This window comes from Heterodontus francisci, chromosome 35 (genome assembly GCF_036365525.1).
Source record: "Heterodontus francisci isolate sHetFra1 chromosome 35, sHetFra1.hap1, whole genome shotgun sequence".
NCBI lineage: Eukaryota > Metazoa > Chordata > Chondrichthyes > Heterodontiformes > Heterodontidae > Heterodontus > Heterodontus francisci.
In genome coordinates this window covers 47,539,020-47,560,277 of record NC_090405.1, presented here as the reverse complement: position 1 = coordinate 47,560,277, position 21,258 = coordinate 47,539,020, and the positions used below count along the sequence as shown (strand labels likewise).

At 45.1% G+C, this 21,258-nt stretch overlaps 1 protein-coding gene across 1 annotated transcript in view; it reads right to left on the bottom strand.

The window, feature by feature from the left end:
* Positions 1-1,177: 1,177 nt before the first annotated feature.
* Positions 1,178-21,258, bottom strand: part of LOC137350494 (sorbitol dehydrogenase-like) — a 36,063-nt gene continuing 15,982 nt past the window's right edge. The window contains exons 5-9 of the mRNA XM_068015150.1: positions 20,626-20,744; positions 12,897-12,962; positions 6,594-6,772; positions 4,646-4,767; positions 1,178-1,517 (exon numbers count right to left, since the gene is read on the bottom strand). Coding sequence (XP_067871251.1) covers positions 1,268-1,517; positions 4,646-4,767; positions 6,594-6,772; positions 12,897-12,962; positions 20,626-20,744 — 736 coding nt within the window. The 3' untranslated portion in view covers positions 1,178-1,267. The remainder of the gene's footprint in view (positions 1,518-4,645; positions 4,768-6,593; positions 6,773-12,896; positions 12,963-20,625; positions 20,745-21,258) is intronic.

Below are 21,258 nucleotides of genomic sequence, written 5' to 3'. Positions count from 1 at the left end.
CGAGGTGATGCATTTTGGAAGATCCAATTCAAGAGTGAACTATTCGGTAAATGGAAAAGTTCTGGGGAAAATTGATGTACAGAGAGATTTGGGTGTTCAGGTCCATTGTTCCCTGAAGGTGGCAATGCAGGTCAATAGAGTGGTCAAGAAGGCATACGGCATGCTTTCCTTCATCAGACGGGGTATTGAGTACAAGAGTTGGCAGGTCATGTTACAGTTGTATAAGACTTTGGTTCGGCCACATTTGGAATACTGCGTGCAGTTCTGGTCGCCACATTACCAAAAGGATGTAGATGCTTCGGAGAGGGTGCAGAGGAGGTTCACCAGGATGTTGCCTGATATGGAGGGCGCTAGCTATGAAGAGAGGTTGAGTAGATTAGGATTATTTTCACTAGAAAGACGGAGGTTGAGGGGGGACCTGATTGAGGTGTACAAAATCATGAGAGGTATAGACAGGGTGGATAGCAAGAAGCTTTTTCCCCAGAGTGGGGGATTCAATTACTAGGGGTCACGAGTTCAAAGTGAGAGGGGAAAAATTTAGCGGGGGGATATGCGTGGAAAGTTCTTTATGCAGAGGGTGGTGGGTGCCTGGAACGCGTTGCCAGCGGAGGTGGTAGATGCGAACATGATAGCGTCTTTTAAGATGTATCTAGACAGATACATGAATGGGCAGGAAGCAAAGAGATACAGACCCTTAGAAAATAGGCGACAGGTTTAGATTTAGGATCTGGATCGGCACAGGCTTGGAGGGCCGAAGGGCCTGTTCCTGTGCTGTAATTTTCTTTGTTCTTTGAACAGTCTGAGCAGTGCCAGAAGAGACGAATGAGTGAATCATGAAAAGATAAAATACCACAAGTCAATGGAAGGAAGAGATATATAACACCATTAACCAGTTTCGGTTACACTTTCATGGCTTTCCATATCATTTGGATTTTCGATTACATTACTGCTTAGAACTCCGGTCTGTACTTACAATTTACTGTAACAATATACCTAGCGAAGAGGGCTATGTTTTATTTTATGTAAACCACATAAGGTCTCTGAATTTATTTACTTTGCATCTGTAGCAATGCGGAATGCAGTGAAAAGACAAACATAAACCAAGGGGATAGCACAATTTGAACAAATGAAAGTCTTGCAAAGCAGTTATACACAGTGTTTATTGCAGAAGGACAGGTGGCCGGGTGAAATACAGCACAATGTTCAAGGCCTGATCTGACAGGTTACTTATACCGAGGTCAAGACTGTAAATACCGAAACAAAACAATCAGAAGAAGCTGTGTTGGGGACACTGTCTTGTTTGGCATTGTGACTGTTGTTGCCCGCATTGTTGCTGTGGGCACAGTGATGGGCATTGCTGCTGCTGCTGCTGTTCACAATTCAGAAGCACTTTGATTCCTGCACCTTTCTTTGCAATTTCAAATCCTTCCTGAGCCTGTTCCAGTGGGAAGCGATGTGTGATCAGAGGTTTTACATCCACCTTCTTTGACGCTAGCAGGGCGATTGCAGTGTGCCACCTAAAACAACAAGAAGGAGAGGTAACAACGAGATCACTTTTATCATGCTGCACGACACCATACACACTTCTAACTAAGGGCGAGCCATGGGCTCAGTGAAGCAGCGCGACAATCGTGGGTTCAAGTCCCATGCCCGAGACTTGAACACAAAATCTAGGCTGTCTCTCCACTGCCAATACCGAGGGACTGCTGCACTGTCGGAGGTGCTGTCTTTCAGACAAGACATTGAACCGAGGCGCCCTCTTGCCCTTAGGTGGATGGCTCTATTTTTAAGAAGAGCAGGGGCGTTCTTCCCTCATGCCCTGGCCAATATTTCTCAATCCACTTCACTAAAACAAATGATCTGGTCAGTATCACATTGTTGTTTGTGGGGACTTAATAGAGGCTGTGTGCAAATCGGCTGCTGTGTATCCGACACAATAATAGTGACTGCACTTCAACAAAAAACAAGGTACCTTTCACTGGCTGCAAATGCTCTGGGGTGTCTTGAGATTGTGAAAAACGCTATATAAATGCAAATCTTTTTCAATTCAGCTATCATACCTTTATCCACAAAGAGAAGCACATTTCTATTTATCACTTTCCTCCTGTTATTTTGTTAAAAAAAATTCACCTCTGATGGCCTCATAACAATTCCACCGAATAACCCTCATGTCCCAACATCTGAAAGATGTTTTGTTGTATAAATGGAAATCCTGGCTTTATGTAGTCTGATTATCAAGAGGATGCAGGATCCTCCAGATGATTGACAATTACTCTGATTTACCGTAATCTGCATATCACATTAAGTGTGAAGAACTCTTATTCCACCATTCTCTCCCATCTTGATTGGGTGTCAAAATGCCCAATTATCCAGCTACAATAACTAATGTGTTTGTTTATAATTTAATGATATTGGACAAATACTCAACTTCTGCAAAAATCAATCATAAAGCTCCTCAGAAATGTTCAAAAAAGTGAATTATCTCTTTAGAATCATCTGATATAGTGAAGATGAAGACTATTTCCGTTCAATGTGCCTTTTGGAAAAGCCTCCACAAATGAAAGCCTCTGTAATCCCCCATTGTCAACCCAGCATAACCTTTCCCCTAGTTGAATCCTCCCTACCACAAACCAGCAGAGACTGAAGAAGAAAACCTTCTCAAACCATCTCAGAATGCCAAGAGTTTAAACAAATAAAGACTCATGGCAAACATAAAGGCAAATAGCAAGGGCTTTCCCTCAGCACAAGGGTAGAAGGATACTTGAAAGCCCTTTTAAGTCCATCTTGCACTTGAGCATAAATATTTAGTTGTAAAAGGACTGATTGCAAGGGTGTTCTGGAATCTAAAGTCAGGTAGACCATCCCTTGTTCCTAACGAGGAGCTCAATTTGATCTGGCGCAAAGCAATGTATCTTCCTTTTAAACCTCATCGCTTGCAGGCAGAAATGTGCTGTGGGATATTGCACTTTGACTTGCTCTGCTGTACCATACAGCCTGCAGAGAGAGAAATCCAGGCACTGGTCCATCAATCAGCTTTAGCTAATTTCACATGCTCACTGTGCAGTTGTGTGAATGGATCACCAGTTCCCTGTTGTAGGTTGCATTTTGACGAAACAGTGATCTGTCTTCCTTCAATCTGCCTTCAATCTTAGATTAGGAACAGCGGTTCTACTGTGTAGATAGATGCCTGCAGGGTCTATGGGTCAAATTCGTCTATCAATTGCACCAGTTATTTGTTTTATTTAATCTAAAGTTACCTGCCAGGTTGGCTGGAATAATGCTGCTCTCTCTGGTATTAGTGAAAGTTCATTCCACCCTTTCACAGCTAATTCAAGAATGTTTCACAAATAAATTTCCAATTGCTACACCTGCAAACCAATGACACCCGAGTATTCCCCATACCTCTGCTGAAACCTAGGGTTTGAGTTTAGCAGACACATGCAATGCCTTATTTTCTCCTGTTGGTAGATCAATGTGCTACTTCCTAGGCTGGCCAGTACAAACTCCTGTGAATGATTGTCACCTCATAAAATAAACCCTATTGTGACAGCCTCCCCTCAGATGTAACACAACATAACACAACACAGATAATCAATAGTGCTACATTCAAGAAGTACACTAAAGAAGCATAAATCTTGTGGATGCTGGAAATCTGAAATGAAAACAGAGAGCGCTGGAAATACTCAGCAGGTCTGGCCACGTCCGTGGAGAGAGAAACAGAGCTAACATTTCAGGTCTGGTAACTGTTGCTCTCTCCACAGATGCTGCCAGACCTGCTGAGTATTTCCAGCACTTTCCGTTTTTATTTCTAAAGAATTAGAACTAGGGAGATGGCACAAACAATGGTTAACATATTTGCATCACATCCTAACTGGTTTTAGATTTTCGTCCCAATGCAGTGTAATACTCAAATCTCTTAGCCACCAAACTAACTGAAGCATTAGCAACTATTTCTCAGTTGGTTCTTTCCCAGCATGCCACTGGGGCTACTTGCAGCTGGAAGACTGTTTCACTCTTGTTGTTAACATCTGATGTTGTGGACTCAGTTGGTGCCTCGGAAGCAGAAGGCTGTGGGTTCAAGCTCCAGTCCAGACACTTAAGCATGTCATCTAGGCTGAGATGTCAGTGCAGGACTGATGGAGCGCTGCACTGTCGGAGACACCACTGACGTTCAATCACAGATTCATCTGCTGGCTCAGGTGGGGATTAATGGGTTGGTTTTACGATTTGGGCTTCCTGTTTATACTTGTGTAAAATTTACCCTATGACATGTTCAAAGAAAAGCCCTTCTGGTGTCCTGGCCAATATTCTTCCCTCATGCAAAACCAGCAATAACAGACAAATTAGATCCAGTGCAGGAGAACGCACTTAATTATACATTTATCTCATTACTGTTTGCAGCGTCTTGCTATACCACAACAACAAGTGACTGCACTTCAGCAGAGATTCATTTTGGGACATTGCTGAGATACAATAGGTCAATGCAAATCTTTCTTTCAACCAACTTGGAGGCAAGGGAAAAGGCTAAATTCTAATGAAACAAAGAATTAAATATTAAAATGAGTTTGTTGCTGTTGTACTGTCCAAAACTTAAAAGTCCCTACGCAGGTCTGATCAAAGAGATAAATGCAGCTCGAGTGCTTACGTGTTAGTGTATCGATAGCTACCCCGGATGTCCACTTCTCGGCTCGCTGCATGTGTTACAGGAACATTTGCTGTAAGCAGTCCCATGCCAACCAATACAACCATGCCACCAGGTTTGACAGCCTGTGAAAAGTAAAACATGAGATAAAACATAGGATGTGAGCATAGCTGGCAAGGCCACCATTTATTGCCCATCTCTATGTGTAAACTACACCTTCTTGAATACAACCTACTAAGCTACTTCAGAGGGCAGTTAAGAGTCAACCACATTGCTGCGGATCTGGAGTCACATATAGGCCAGACTGGGTAAGGACAGCAGATTTCCTTCCCTAAAAGGACATTAGTGAATCAGATGGATTTTTCCAACAATCCAGTAGATTCACAGACACCATTACTGACACTAGCTTTTTAATTGCAGCTTTATTTAATTAAGTGAATTTAAATTTCCCATTTGGCATGGCAGGAGTTAAACGCATGTCTCCAGAGCATTAGTCTGAGACTTTAGATTACCAGTCTATTAGCATAACCATTATGCCACCATACCCATCAGACTTAGTTCAACACTGCCTTTTATAAGGACATAGAGCTGTCAATATCAATACATAAGAATAGAAATTATTAAGTAATCTCAGTTAATGATGAATCTGTGGGCATACATTGGGCATTAACATGTCCTTACGTAGGTTAATGTTTCTGTTAAAAGTAAGAGAGGCTAACTAACTCAAACTCATTAAAGTTTTGCTCACTATTACAGTAATTTCTATAACTATATCTGCACAGCCAAACTGTCTAAAAGGTTGAAAGGTACGAGGCTTTCCGAACACATGGATTCTCCTTGGAGAAGGTCTGAATGGCATCGATCTCAATCTGGCCTCGGTTGACAGCATAAGGAAGGCTGCCACATGTAACAATCCTGATACCTTTACTGAACATTACTGTTTAAGCCTAACTGCAGCAACAACAGCAATTTTTAAGCCACTAGTTAGGCCTCAGCTGGAGTACCGTGTCCCAATTCTGCACACCAAACTTTCGGAAGGATATCAAGGCCTTGTCGTGAGTATAGAGGAGATTTAATAGAATGGTCCCAGGGATGCAGGGCTTCAGTTATCTGGAGAGACTGGAGAAACTGGCATTGTTCTTCTGTTAGTAGAGAAGGTTAAGGGGAGATTTAATAGAGGTGTTCAAAATTAGTAAGGGAATTGATGGAATCTATAAGGAGAAACAGCATCCACTGGCAGGTGGACAGTAACCAAAGGACACAAATTTAAGATAATGGACAAAAAAAAAACTCCAATGGGGAAATGAGAATTCTTTTTATGCAGTGAGTTGTTGTGATCTGTGATCTGACTACTGAAAAAGAGTGGCAGAAGCAAATTCAATCTCAACTTTCAACTGGATGTGTACCTGCAAAGAAAGCCACTTGCAGGGCTATGGGGAAAGAGCAAAGGAATGGGATTAATTGGACAGGACTTTTAATGAGCCAGCACAGACTTGATGGGCCAAATGGCCTCCCTCCTGTGCTGCATTCCTTATGTTCCTATGATGACAACTGCATTCAGTGGACTCTGCTACAATTCTACGTTCTATAACCAACTGATGCTTTATTGGGATATTCTTTGCTTATCGCATGGATGTTGCCCACAATAATAATGCAAATTTCCATAGTAGCAAAAAACATTACAAACAGTCCATTTTTGGACATTTGCATTTGAGACAACTTTTTTCCATTCACCAATGCAAAGAAATATTTCACTTCCACACTCCAGGTGAGGAACTGTCTTCTCCAGGAGCACCTAATGGGGACTATGGCCGCCAGCGATTTCCTGCACCATCGAAACAGAAAATCTCCCTGTATAACCTCTAGTTTTATGCCACGTCTTTGTCTGATATTGCACTGGTTAACAAGTTGCAAAAATCCAAGGACTTCTGTGGTAAAGCCCAATACTTACATAGACACCAGCCTGGATACAGGTATCAGCCCCAGTGCATTCAAGGCATATATCTGGCATGGCACAGAGAGAGTTCTTCACTTTCTGGGCCAGTTCCATAGGACATGTACACTTGTCGACCTTCAAGACAACAGTGGCCCCCAAGCATTTTGCCTTCTCAAGTCGATCCTGACACAAGTCTGAAAAAAAATGCAATTGGATTAAAAATCAGCGCAAGTTTCCGAGAACCTTGCTTTCCTACTTTTCTGGTCTCTTCTTCCCACTCACACCAGCCTGCTCCCTACTCCCGCCTACACCATTGGTCGGCTGTTCCTGCAGCTGCTTAGGCATTAAACTCTGGAATTCTCTCCCTGGACCTCTTGCCTCTCTAACCCTTTCTCCTCTTCTACAATGCTCCTTTCGACCAAGCTTTTGGTCACCTATTCTCATATATCCTTATGGCTCAGTGTCAATTTTGTCTGATAACGCTCCTATGAAACTATGTTACATCTTATGTCCTGTGTTAAAGGCGCTATATAAATGCAAATTGCTGTTATTGATCTGGTAAATAAATGAAATGTTTCTGTTAAGGGGATAAAGAGCTGGCTTTTCATTGTTATCAGTGTGGAACTCTGACGTATGCTGTAAAGTTTCAGCACAATCCTCTCCACTATGGTACCATCTTAAAAGTAAGATTCCTCAGACAAGCAACTGTAATGATTTCTCTATCTGGGCAACATTTCAGCATACTATTAAAAGAGCACTGGTTAGAGGCTGAGATATTACATCGCGGTCCTATCGCATTAAAGATTCCATAGTACTATGCAAAGAAGAGCAGAGGATTCTTCCCATAGTCTTGTCAACATTGCTCCCTCAAGAAACACCACCGAAATGTCATAACCTGTCTCCTCTCCCAACAGTTGCTCACGGTTCTGCTCTCAGTACTGCCTGCTTTTTGTTTTTAATCAAAAGATTGAGGGATACAGATAACACGGAAAGACAGAAATTCGACAGTGCTGCAGGAGGCCATTCGGCCTATTGTGGCTTTGCTAGCCGCAAAAGAGCTATCCAACCTGATCCCACTTTCCAGCTCTTGGTCTGTGGCCCTGGAGGTTACAGCACTTCAAGTGCATATCCACGTACTTTTTTTAAATGCAATGAGGGTTTCCACCTCCATCGCCCTTTCAGGCAGTGAGTTCCAGACCCCCACAACCCTCTGGGTGCAAACATTTCACCCTCAACCCCCTTCTAATCCTTCCACTGATTACTTTAATTACCCACTGGTTATTGATCTCTCTGCTAAGGTACACTTAGGTCCATCCTAGCCATTCTATCTAGGCCCCTCAGAATTTAGTACACCTCAATTAAACCTCTCCTCAGCCTCCTGTGTTCCAAAGAAAACAACCCCAAGCCTTTCCAATCTCTCCTAATAACTTTTTCATTCCTGGAGGACTGGGTCGGCAGATTGTGTACAGTGAGGCTTGCAAAGCAATTAAAAAAAAATAATTTTAAGCTGAGTGCAAAAACTGGAAAGCAAGTCTAAAAAAAATCTTGAGTGCATTTGCACAAATGTGATGATGAAAAACAACTTATTACTTCCATAATGTTACTGCAGTGGTGACGAATGAAAATCTCTCACATGTGCTAAACCATAATCTTGTGAAGGGCAGAAGAGCAAGAACAATGTCAGCAGGAATTCATTTTTCTTAAACTTTGTAATCCGGGGCTGAATTTTATTGAGGCAGTGAGACCAAGTAAAGGGCCAAGGAGTATGACGTTCCCGAGGGGGCCATATAGAAGCCACTAGACACTACAGATATTCCTAAGCCTTGTGTACCCTCTTTATCTATACAAGTACCCAGTAAAGCCTACCAAAGGGCCCCTAGCATAAGGTAAACTGAAAGATGCCCTCGAGCTATAATGATGGTCAAGGGGGAGGTGTTCACACCTGATGCCTTGGGTACCTGTCCTGTAGTCATTAGTTAGAAGGGTTCGAACAAGTGATTGACATAGGGTCAACTACCAGCCCCCAAAAATAAAGTATATCAATGGATGCTTGGAGGGGATGAGGGCAGCACATGCCTAGCAAAAGACAATAGAGCTGCCTAAACCTCGGCCAAATCAAGGAGGCAAAAGACAAAGAGAGAGAGAGAGAGAGAGAGAGAGAGAAGACAACTGTTAGCAAACAGAGAGGAGGCGGTCACTTTTAGCTATGGAGGTCGACTACATTCCCTCGCTCATTCTCTGGGATCGGTAAACCATTCTCATCTGTCACGGGTTGTACACTTTTCCTGTGTATTTAGCTTATGCATCATATATAACCTGTTGCTTCTTACTAAACTACTTGAAAATTCCTTATAAATTCGCGACCACCTATTTTGCATAATCTGTGACTGCCGAGCCTAAAATCGGCCGGTGGCAGGACCCAGAGCGGCATACTGCCGGAGGTGGCCAATTAAGAGGCCCAATCAGAGGGCAGCTAAGTAGCTTAGCAGTAGCCAATGTTGAGGCTGCAACATTAGGGAAAGGCTGCCTCAATGGCCAGGCGCCCTCAAAAAAAGCCAAGTGGGGTTGGGCAAATGCCAGGGCCAGGACGGCAGGCAGACCCCGGTGAGCCACGAGGGTGCCCACTGCTGCCGGGGTCCCTTCTGTAAGCGATGGAGTGCCCCTAAAGGAGGGACCTCTGCCCCACTGACCCCCACCCCACCCCAGAACCCACTTGGAGGCCGCCCAGTTTCACCTGGCAGTCTCTCCACGCAGCAGCGGGCCCTCCCAACATAAAAATGCCCATGGAGGTGGGAAGTGGCCCTTAATTGGCCATTTAAGAAGCTTAATTGGCCTTCTGGCAGGCATCCATGCCGCCAACTTACCCGCCGCTGGCAAAATGGCATGGAGGCGGGAAAACGACAGGGTGCAGTGGTAATATCATGGGACTAGTAATCTAGAGGCCTAGGATAATACCCAACATGGCAGCTGGTAGAATTTAAAGTCGATTAATTAATAAAAACCTGGAATTGAAAGCTGGTTTCAGTAATGGTGCCATGAAGACTATCAATTGTCATAAAATCCCCTCTGCTTCACCAGTTGCCTTTAGGGAAGGATATCTGCCGTCCTTACCTGGTATGGCTTATGTATGACTCCAGTTGACTCTTATGTGCCCTCTGGAATGGCCTAGCAAGCCATTCAGGTGCCAAGGGCAATCAATTAGGGATGGGCAACAAATGCTGGCCTTGCCAGTGATGCCCACATCCCATGAAAGGATGGAAAAAAGTCTCCACCAATGCCATCCTACGCCATTTCTCCAGCCTTCCTACCTCCCAACCTGTCGTCAGAGAGCCCAGAAAATTCCAGCCCCTTTTCAGGATAACTTTTGCCTCTTAATAAGTGTTGGAGGGATGATGATGCAAAGTGACAAGAATTGTTGTGAGGTTATTAACAGTTTAACGATGATTTTGTCTCTGTTGCTGAATTGTGCCGGGTGATTGTACACTACACAGAATGATTACGATATTGTAAATATTTTTAATATGGAATAAATCCAATGAAAAGGGCGAAACAAAAATCTTGCCTCTCAATCAGAAGGTTGTGGGTATGAGCACAAAATCTAGGCTGACACTCCAGTGCAGTACTGAGGGAGTGCTGCACTGTTCGAGGAGCCGCCTTTCAAATGAGACGTTAGATTGAGGCTCCTGGCTGCCCTCTCGACATAAAACATTAACTCTTTCTCTCTCCATGGATTCTGGCTAGATAAGAATGGGACCAGGCCAGTGCAGTCCCATTCAACTGGAAAACAATGGCGAGGCATTGGAGGAATTATGGAGTGTCAAACTGTGTCAAAGGCGGCAGACAGGCCAAGAAGGGCGAGGACGGAAAGCTTAACTTCGTCACGGTCACACTTGTGACTTTCATAATCACTAGTAATCCAGAGCCCCAGGCTAATGCTCTGGGGACATGGTTTCGAATCCCACCAGGGCAGATGGTGAAATTTGAATTCAATTAATAAATCTGGACTTTAAAAAAGCTGGTTTAATGGTGACCGTGAAACCATTGTCGATAGTTGTAAAAACCCATCTGGTTCACTAATGTCCTTTAGGGAAGGAAATCTGCTGTCCTTACCTGGTCTGGCCTACATGCGACTCCAGACCCACAGCAATGTGGTTGACTCTTGAATGCCCTATGAAATGGCCTAGCAAGCCACTCAGTTGTTACCAAACTGCTACAAAGTCCAAAAAAGTGCGTAACTACACGCCAGGGACTGCAGTGGTTCAAGAAGGCAGCTCAGCACCACCTTCTCAAGGGCAATAAAGAATGGGCAATAAATACTGGCCTAGCCAGCGATGCCTACATCCCACGAACAATTTAAAATAAGGAGCTGTTTTGATACTGAGACGGGGTGGAAATCCGGTTGCAGGGATTCAAACATGGAGTTCCAGGAAAGGTGGGCACGAATTTGGAGAGGAACAGGAGGTTGGTGATGAGGCGGTAGTTTGCAAGGATGGGTTGATGTTTTTGAGGAGAGGCGGATCACAGCAGATTGATGGAGAGAAAGGGACAACACGTGAGGAAAGAGAACCGTTAATAATATCAGCTAACATGGGAGTCAGGAAGGGAAGTTGGGTGGTCAGTAGTTTAGCAGGAATAGGGGTTAGGGGACAGGAGGTGGGTCTCATGGACAAGATGAGCTCAGAGAGGGCTAAGGGGAGTAGGAGAGAAACTAGAGAAAAATCTGAGTTCAGTGCCAGGGGAGGGGAAAACCTCAGAGGAAGTTTGGCCTGGTGAACTAAGGGAAGGGAGCAAAGTAGCAGAGGCACTCAATCTTAGTGACAAAGAAGTCCATGAGCTCCTCACACTTGTTGGAGGTGAGGGTGGAGGAGATGGAATGAGGGGTTTAAGAAAATGGTTTGCACTAGAGAAAAAAGCCTGAGGTGATCCTGGAATAGTGAACAGTTTTAGCAGATGAGAGAGGGACCCAATAGTGCTTTACGAGGTCCAGTCAGATCTGACGGTGAATGACTAACCCAGTTGTCCGCCATATCTGTTCGAGTCGTGTCCCTTGGATTTAAGGGAGCACAGATGAGGGCTGTACAGGAGGAATGGCCATGGTGAGAGAGAGTAATTGTTTTATAATGGGGACTAGGGCATTAAAAATGGAGGCGAGGGTATGGTTACTCAAAGGTGTGAATCCCAGACATCCTCTATTAACCATCTCATAAGCTTGCCTAGCTGTCAGGAGTCCAGGCGCACACAGGCACCTTCCTGGTTGATTCCACACCTGTGGAGCCCACTGCACAGATCATGCTTTTCTGGGAGGTGACCAATCGGTTCTTTTCTAAATGTTAATGAGGTACCACTTGGCCCATCAATAAGGCTGATGTGAATGCTTTCAATTCCAATGTCGCTCGTAACTAAGGCCGTCAAGTGCAGAAGGTTCCAGGATCAGAGATGAGACGAATCACTCGAGTGAATCCTCAGCCCTCCCCGCGGTAAACCCCTGCTACCCGACCCGAACCTGACGACATGTGTCGGGTTCGGGTCGCACTGCCGGGTCCGGCATTCGGGCTCGGGTCGGGTCGGACGCGCTCTATCACTGCCTCAGTTAAGTGACTTTAATATTAATTTACTTTTTAGACTTCAAAGGTGGTTTTGTTAGTTATTTTAAGCTTGTGCAAGTAAAGAACAAAGTGAAAAACGGAAGGTAAGTTAACTGATGGTCGGGTCGGGTTTGGCGCGGGAAAAAATGGAAAGACTCGGGCCGGGCCGGGTCGGGCTCGGGGGGTTGGATGGGGTTCTGTCGAGCTCGTGTTGGGTCTCATTTGCAGACCCGAGCAGGCCTTTACCCCACGGCCCATCGAGCCTTTCTCGGAGGAGAGTGGTGTCTATGCTGAATGTTATCTAGGTCCCTATCTTGTATGGTGCTTTTCAGTACTCAAGTACTTCCTTCACTTTCCATCTCATTGTCCCCTTGAATGTTGGCAGGGAGCCTAAATAATCCACACTATACTTTTGCAGGATCTGCCTGTCAGGGACGGTAGTGGCAGGGGAGGGGGGGTGGGGGGGGGGGGGGGGGGGGTCGGTGTTCGCTGGGCAAAATAAATTGTTGCTCTCCAGCATGGGGCCTACTCTTATATACTGCACAAGAGTGAGAAAGATCACAATATCACAGTGTCACAAAACAACTCAAGGGCCAGTCGGCCATTCACAAGGTCCAGTGGAAGAGGGAACAAAGTTACACAGTTAAACTGCACAAATAACACCAGGGAAACAGAACAGACTGACTGCCAACCAGGCTACAAATAGTTTAGAAAGATACGCATGAAAACTTACCACAAACTACAGTCAGAGTCACTCCTATAGCCTTGCAAACAAGTAGAGCCAACAGTCCGATTGGGCCTTAATGGATAAAAAAAAGTCACAGGTTTCAAAATCTTGCAGAGATATCTACTGGATACACTTTTGCCAGAGCTACTCAACAGATTGGGAACAATAAATTAAAACAGACCTAACTCTGAATTATTGCGCTTTTTGACTATTTTTAAACTGTAATTTTGTTAATAAAGACATCTTTAAAATAAACTTTAACTTAAGATGCGCAGAATTAAGCTGAATGCATTTGAGATGTAGGCGTATAGGAGGATGTTCAGCATATCTTACACAGACAGAAAGACTAATGAGGAAGTGCTGGAAACGGCTGGAGGAGAGAGGTAATTAGCGCATAACATCAAAAAAGAGAAAGATACAATACTGCAGTCACATCGTTAGAACAGAAGGTTCTATTATTGGAAGGAATGATTGATGGAAAACATAGGAGACAGAGGCAGAGGAGTAAATGGATGACGGATATAATGGATGGGTGCAGTTTCCCAATGCAGAATGTGTAAGGACAACACAGGACAGACAGAGGTGGAGATTCACGACACCAACAAACAAAATTAAGACAATTTTTTCAGATATTGATTCTGGTCATTTAAAAAAGCTAATAAGGCATTTAGAATAACTTATTGTTTCAGCTATATTAGAAACAATAATGGTCACAACCATCAAAGCTGTTCCTCAACCTTAAGACATAATCTATACCCATGGTGTCGCTATACCACTCAAACAGGTTTATTTACGGCATGATGATGCTTTTTGTTAAAACGATAATTCGAACCCGTAAAGCGCAGCACAATGATTAGCTTCTTATCCCCCACAATAAAAACACTGCTCTTACTTTTCTTGGCTTAATTTTTTTTTTAGGCCATTTTCATTTTACTGCAACCCAACTGGAAAAGGTTGGGAGGTGCAAATGACATGTTAAAGAGCTGCACGCAGTTCCGGAGCCACAGATTGCACACCCCTGGGTTATGGAGACACACTTGCCCTGTCCAAACTAGTTTCATTATATCTCTTGTACTTAGAACTGCCACTCCGCATTCTCCTTTACTTTTACTACTGCAGCTGCCATTACATTCATTGCCCAAGGTGAGTCAGAAATTGCACTTTTTATCAGATAGAATAGAAACCATTCAGCAGATGAGTCAGAGACAGGTCATCTCCCTCACAGCAGAGTTTTTTTCCATCCTCCCACCTTTTGCAAAACTCCGCTGCCTTAAAACAGCATCAGTGTATTTGGAAATGGCTTGTGACCTAGGTCAGAGCAGGAGAGAGGATAGAGAGAGAGAGAGAGAGAGAGAGAGAGAGACAGAGACAGAGACAGAGAGAGAAACAGAGACAGAGACAGAGAGAGAAACAGAGACAGAGAGAGAAACAGAGACAGAGACAGAGACAGAGACAGCCAGATTTTATTCCGGAAATCGGGGCCCTGGTGGTGTGACGGAAGACGAGGGGAGACTACCGCCTGAGCCTTCCGTCAACCCCCAGCGCAATTTAGCGGCAGTCAGGCAATTAACTGCCTGCTGTTAGTCTCTAAGTTCTGTTAATGGATGTTAAATACCAAGTAGCTGAAGGTAATAGGATGAACAGGTGTTGGGTCTTGATTAGTTAATTGTACTCAAATGTGTATATATAAGGAAGAGCCAGTCAGCACTGGCTGGGTGTTATATTAGGAGCGAAGAAGTAAGCTCTGTGGCAAGCAATAAACAATCTCCACCAAAGCATCCTAGTCTCCGTGTCTTCTTCACAAACGGGCTTGGAAGTTTCTCTAACACCTGCCATCAGGGATGCTGTTCCTTTAATGGACTAGCTCCCATCTCCAGAACTGCCGGCCATTCGGAGGACGGGATCAGTGGCCACTGCCGGTACTGGAGGAGACCCTGCAGAGTAGAAGATTGTTGATGACCCTGGGAGAGGTAAGTGGGGTGGGTTGCCGGGGCCATTCAGGCAGGCTATGGGCTATTGTCAATGGTGGGAAGGTAGAATGAAGGTACATAATTGGTCTATTAATGGGCACATCCTGCCCCCGCCTGCATTTTGCCAGCATTGGGACGGCCGTCTGCTGGGTGGGAAGACCACCAGCACTGCCTCACAGTGCTCCAGAGGCACCTTCCTTTCTGGCCATTCCTTGGCTGACAGAGGGGCCCACTGATGGCAATGGCCACCTCCACGACTCTGATACTGCTGCTGGAAGGTTCACCCATCTGACTGCTGGGGCCCACCTGGCCCCAAAATATCAATATTTTTCATCCCAGCACTTTGAAGGCGCCTCAATATGGAGGCGCCCTCCTCTCTTTCCCCTTGCAGCCTCAGCCGCCGCGAGTAAAATAGCCTCCGCAGTCCCACTGCCCGACAGTGCGAGCTCGGAACACACATTTGGTCCCGACGTCAGGACCCACAACGTGCTGGTAAAATTCTGGCTGCCATGTCTAAGCCAGGAAGTGTAAGTTGGCAAATTCAATGTCAAATCATGTACAGAAAGCAAAATAAGTAGAAGGAAAGAAAGGTTGGATTAACAGGGCAAGAAAGAGAGAAAAGAAAAAGTTTTAAAAAATTTAAATGTTTTAATACCTCTGACAATAATAAAAATCTGAAGGAATGAGGCTTCACATTTGTAAAAGAAAAAAATAACTTTCAGTACTGGACAGGTTATTTGGCAATTAGGACTTAGCGATTCACTAAAAAAAAATCCTGGCATATTCAGTTGGTATCTAATACACATATCCCAACTTCATGCTGTTGCACTTATTTGAGTGCAGAGTCTCCAGAAGCTTCTGGAGAAGCAGGGCAACTCGGACTGTGCATGTGCGGATGCTGGAAGCTGTTGAATTTACTCCTTAATAAAGGGGAACACTGATAGCCTCACTGGGCTGGAATTTTCAGTAAAAGTACAATGTACATATTTTATTGGGGCAATTATATCAGATCGGCTGCACACCAATCATGAAGTATAAGGTTGGATGGAGGGGAAAGGATATTTGCCTAGAGTCCAGGATGCACGGAGACCTTGCTGTTTGCTTTAAAAAAAGCATTCCGATAATTGTTCAAAACAAGTTCATGGGTAATTTTGCAATTTTCCCTCTGTGCATTTTTTTGCTGAGTACAGGGCAGAGGTCAAACCTGCAACACACCAAACTATCAGGGAAATTTCAGGGTCTGCAGTTTCTTCATGTACTCTTCTCCTCAGCTCTCTTGCCTGTCCACATTTCATATCTATGCACAAGATTGGGTTAGAGCGGGGAAGTGGGATAGCTTTTTCCCCATGGGCTGAATGGACTCCTTTGGTTCTATAAAAAGCTCAATGGTGGTAGCCCATTCTGAGTGAATAGTTGTCTGAAATGCCAATTCAGACTGGACAGAAATCAAAGAACAAAGAAAATTACAGCACAAGAACAGGCCCTTCGGCCCTCCAAGCCTGCGCCGATCCAGATCCTCTACCTAAACATGTCGCCTATTTTCTAAGGGTCTGTATCTCTTTGCTTCCTGCCCATTCATGTATCTGTCTAGATACATCTTAAAAGACGCTATCATGCCCGCGTCTACCACCTCCGCTGGTAACGCGTTCCAGGCACCCACCACCCTCTGCGTAAAGAACTTTCCACGCATATCCCCCCTAAACTTTTCCCCTCTCACTTTGAGCTAGTGACCCCTAGTAATTGAATCCCCCACTCTGGGGGGGAAAAAGCTTCTTGCTATCCACCCTGTCTATACCTCTCATGATTTTGTACACCTCAATCAGGTCCCCCCTCAACCTCCGTCTTTCTAATGAAAATAATCCTAATCTACTCAACCTCTCTTCATAGCTAACGCCCTCCACATCAGGCAACATCCTGGTGAACCTCCTCTGCACCCTCTCCAAAGCATCTACATCCTTTTGGTAATGTGGCGACCAGAACTGCACGCAGTATTCCAAATGTGGCCGAACCAAAGTCTTATACAACTGTAACATGACCTGCCAACTCTTGTACTCAATACCCCGTCCGATGAAGGAAAGCATGCCGTATGCCTTCTTGACCACTCTATTGACCTGCGTTGCCACCTTCAGGGAACAATGGACCTGAACACCCAAATCTCTCTGTACATCAATTTTCCCCAGAACTTTTCCATTTACTGTATAGTTCACTCTTGAATTGGATCTTCCAAAATGCATCACCTCGCATTTGCCCTGATTGAACTCCATCTGCCATTTCTCTGCCCAACTCTCCAATCTATCTATATTCTGCTGTATTCTCTGACAGTCCCCTTCACTATCTGCTACTCCACCAATCTTAGTGTCGTCTGCAAACTTGCTAATCAGACCACCTATACTTTCCTCCAAATCATTTATGTATATCACAAACAACAGTGGTCCCAGCACGGATCCCTGTGGAACACCACTGGTCACACGTCTCCATTTTGAGAAACTCCCTTCCACTACTACTCTCTGTCACCTGTTGCCCAGCCAGTTCTTTATCCATCTAGCTAGTACACCCTGGACCCCATGCGACTTCACTTTCTCCATCAGCCTACCATGGGGAACCTTATCAAACGCCTTACTGAAGTCCATGTATATGACATCTACAGCTCAACTTTGTCACTTCCTCAAAGAATTCTATTAAGTTGGTAAGACATGACCTTCCCTGCACAAAACCATGTTGCCTATCACTGATAAGCTCATTTTCTTCCAAATGGGAATAGATCCTATCCCTCAGTATCTTCTCCAGCAGCTTCCCTACCACTGACGTCAGGCTCACCCAGTCTATAATTACCTGGATTTTCCCTGCTACCCTTCTTAAACAAGGGGACAACATTAGCAATTCTCCAGTCCTCCGGGACCTCACCCGTGTTTAAGGATGCTGCAAAGATATCTGTTAAGGCCCCAGCTATTTCCCCTCTCGCTTCCCTCATTAACCTGGGATAGATCCCATCCGGACCTGGGGACTTGTCCACCTTAACGCCTTTTAGAATACCCAACACTTCCTCCCTCCTTATGCCGACTTGACCTAGAGTAATCAAACATCTGTCCCTAACCTCAACATCCGTCATGCCCCTCTCCTCGGTGAATACCGATGCAAAGTACTCGTTTAAAATCTCACCCATTTTCTCTGACTCAACGCATAACTTTCCTCCTTTGTCCTTGAGTGGGCCAATCCTTTCTCTAGTTACCCTCTTGCTCCTTATATATGAATAAAAGGCTCTGGGATTTTCCTTAACCCCTTTTAGCCCTCTTAATTCCTCGTTTCAGATTGGTCCTACATTCCCGATATTCTTTCAAAGCTTCGTCTTTCTTCAGCCTCCTAGACCTTATGTATGCTTCCTTTTTCCTCTTAGCTAGTCTCTCAATTTCACCTGTCATCCATGGTTCCCTAAGCTTGCCATTACTATCCCTCATTTTCACAGGAACATGTCTCTCCTGCATGCTAATCAACCTCTCTTTAAAAGCCTCCCACATATCAAATGTGGATTTACCTTCAAAGAGCTGCTCCCAATCTACATTCCCCAGCTCCTGCCGAATTTCGGTATAGTTGGCCTTCCCCCAATTTAGCACTCTTCCTTTAGGACCACTCTCGTCTTTGTCCATGAGTATTCTAAAACTTACGGAATTGTGGTCACTATTCCCAAAGTAGTCGCCTACTGAAACTTCAACCACCTGGCCGGGCTCATTCCCCAACACCAGGTCCAGTATGGCCCCTTCTCGAGTTGGACGATTTACATACTGCTCTAGAAAACCCTCCTGGATGCTCCTTACAAATTCTGCTCCATCTAGACCTCTAACACTAAGTGAATCCCAGTCAATGTTGGGAAAATTAAAATCTCCTATCACCACCACCCTGTTGCTCCTACATCTTCCATAATCTGTTTACACATTTGTACCTCTATCTCACACTCGCTGTTGGGAGGCCTGTAGTACAGCCCCAACATTGTTACCGCACCCTTCCTATTTCTGAGTTCTGCCCATATTGCCTCACTGCTCGAGTCCTCCATAGTGCCCTCCTTCAGCACAGCTGTGATATCCTCTTTGACCAGTAATGCAACTCCTCCACCCCTTTTACCTCCCTCCCTATCCCGCCTGAAGCATCGATATCCTGGGATATTTAGTTGCCAATCATGCCCTTCCCTCAGCCAAGTCTCAGTAATAGCAATAACATCATACTCCCAGGTACTAATCCAAGCCCTAAGTTCATCTGCCTTACCTACTACACTTCTTGCATTAAAACAAATGCACCTCAGACCACCAGTCCCTTTGCTTTCATCATCTGCTCCCTGCCTACTCTTTCCCTTAGTCATGCTGACTTCATTATCTAGTTCCTTACAGGCTTTACTTACTACCTCCTTACTGTCCACTGACCTCCTCATTTGGTTCCCATCCCCCTGCCACATTAGTTTAAACCCTCCCCAACAGCGTTAGCAAAAGCACCCCCAAGGACATTGGTTCCAGTCCGGCCCAGGTGTAGACCAATTGTAATAGTCCCACCTCCCCCAGAACCAGTCCCAATGTCCCAAAAATCTGAACCCCTCCCTCCTGCACCATCTCTCAAGCCACGCATTCATCCTGACTATTCTTTCATTTCTACTCTGACTATCACGTGGCACTGGTAGCAATCCTGAGATTACTACCTCTGAGGTCTTACTTTTTAACTTGGCTCCTAACTCCCTAAATTCTGCTTTCAGGACCTCATCCTGTTTTTTTACCTATATCATTGGTGCCTATGTGCACAACAACAACTGGCTGTTCACCCTCCCCCTTCAGAATGTTCTGCAGCCGATCTGAGACATCCCTGACCCATGCACCTGGGAGGCAACATACCATTCGGGAGTCTCGTTTTCGACTACAGAACCGCCTATCTACTCCCCTTACAATCGGATCCCCTATGACTATAGTCCTTCCACTCTTTTTCCCACCCTTCTGAACAGCAGAGCCAGCCACAGTGCCATGAACCTGGCTACTGCTGCCTTCCCCTGGTGAGCCATCTCCCTCAACAGTATCCAAAACTGTATACCTGTTTTGGAGGGAGATGACCGCAGGGGACACCTGCGCTGCCTTCCGGCTCTTTCTCTGCCTTTTGGTCACCCATTCCCTTTCTCCCTCAGCAATCCTAATCTGCGGTGTGACCAATTCGCTAAACGTGCTATCCACGACCTCCTCAGCATCGCGAATGCTCCAAAGTGAGTCCATCCGCATCTCCAGAGCCGTCATGCGGTCTCACAAGAGCTGCAGATGGACACACTTACTGCACGTGAAGGAGTCAGGGACATCAAATCAGTTGACAGAGTGGCTGCACTGCCCTTGCAAGGTTGGAGTTAAGAGAATCACAGGCTCACTGTGCACCAAACACAGCATATTCTTTTACCCCAGGCTCGTCTAACCAGTGTGAACGCCAGCCCCTCAATTGACCTGAGGAGTCGAAGCGGAGACTGCAATATCCCGACCCAAGTTTTGGGTGAGAACGGCTTCAGTTACTTAGTAAATGGAGAATGACAACTCCAAGGAAAGTGAGCTACGTTTCCTAATCAAACTTGCAAGTGGAGTGGAATGGGTTTGGGAGAATTTAATTTTACTTGCAAGTCTGATTTCTGTTAGACAATTCTCTGTTGTTCAATATAGACTTGAACATGTCCAGGATTCAGCATCTTTTCGGGAGAGGGAAGGAGCGACTGATGACGCCAACACTTCAGATGAAAAACACAAGCATCTACTTACCGGCTCCGCAGATGAAAACCTTATGGCCTACTTTCACTCGTCCTCTTTGACAGGCATGAAGCGCAACACAGAGAGGCTCAACTAAAGCACCCTCTTCTAAGCTCACACATTCAGGAAGCCTGAAACAGAGACCGTGCAAACATTAACCACAGTGATGCGCTTACACATATGAACCCAATCGCCACAACGCATTGCATGTGAAGGTTTTAAGAATAGGGAAAGCTGTTTCTGCCATCCATTGACAGTGTAGCCAGCCAAGCGGTGGTGGTGGGAGGGGAGCTCATTCCCAGGTGAGCCATGCTCAAGGTCCGGTACTGTGCTCATGGTGAAGAAAGTCAACGCACAGAACTAGGGCAGATGAGGCACTGTGGTGTATGTGATAGCTAGCCTGAAATAGGTAATTAGACACATTCAAAGTTGGCCTACTGCAAGGTCACTGCAGGTTTCTGTCAGTCCAATCAATGGAAATAGGCCAGTCCCTGCTCTGAATCTGAGCTGGTGGTCTAAGAAGCAAAAGGCTCTCTGGCATTTCCCATTGCCACATCTCAACTAATGCTGGTGACAGATGCTCCCTTTTTGGGTCCATTTACAGGATGGAGATTCAAATCGTGAAATGCAGAGAAGTCCTTTCAA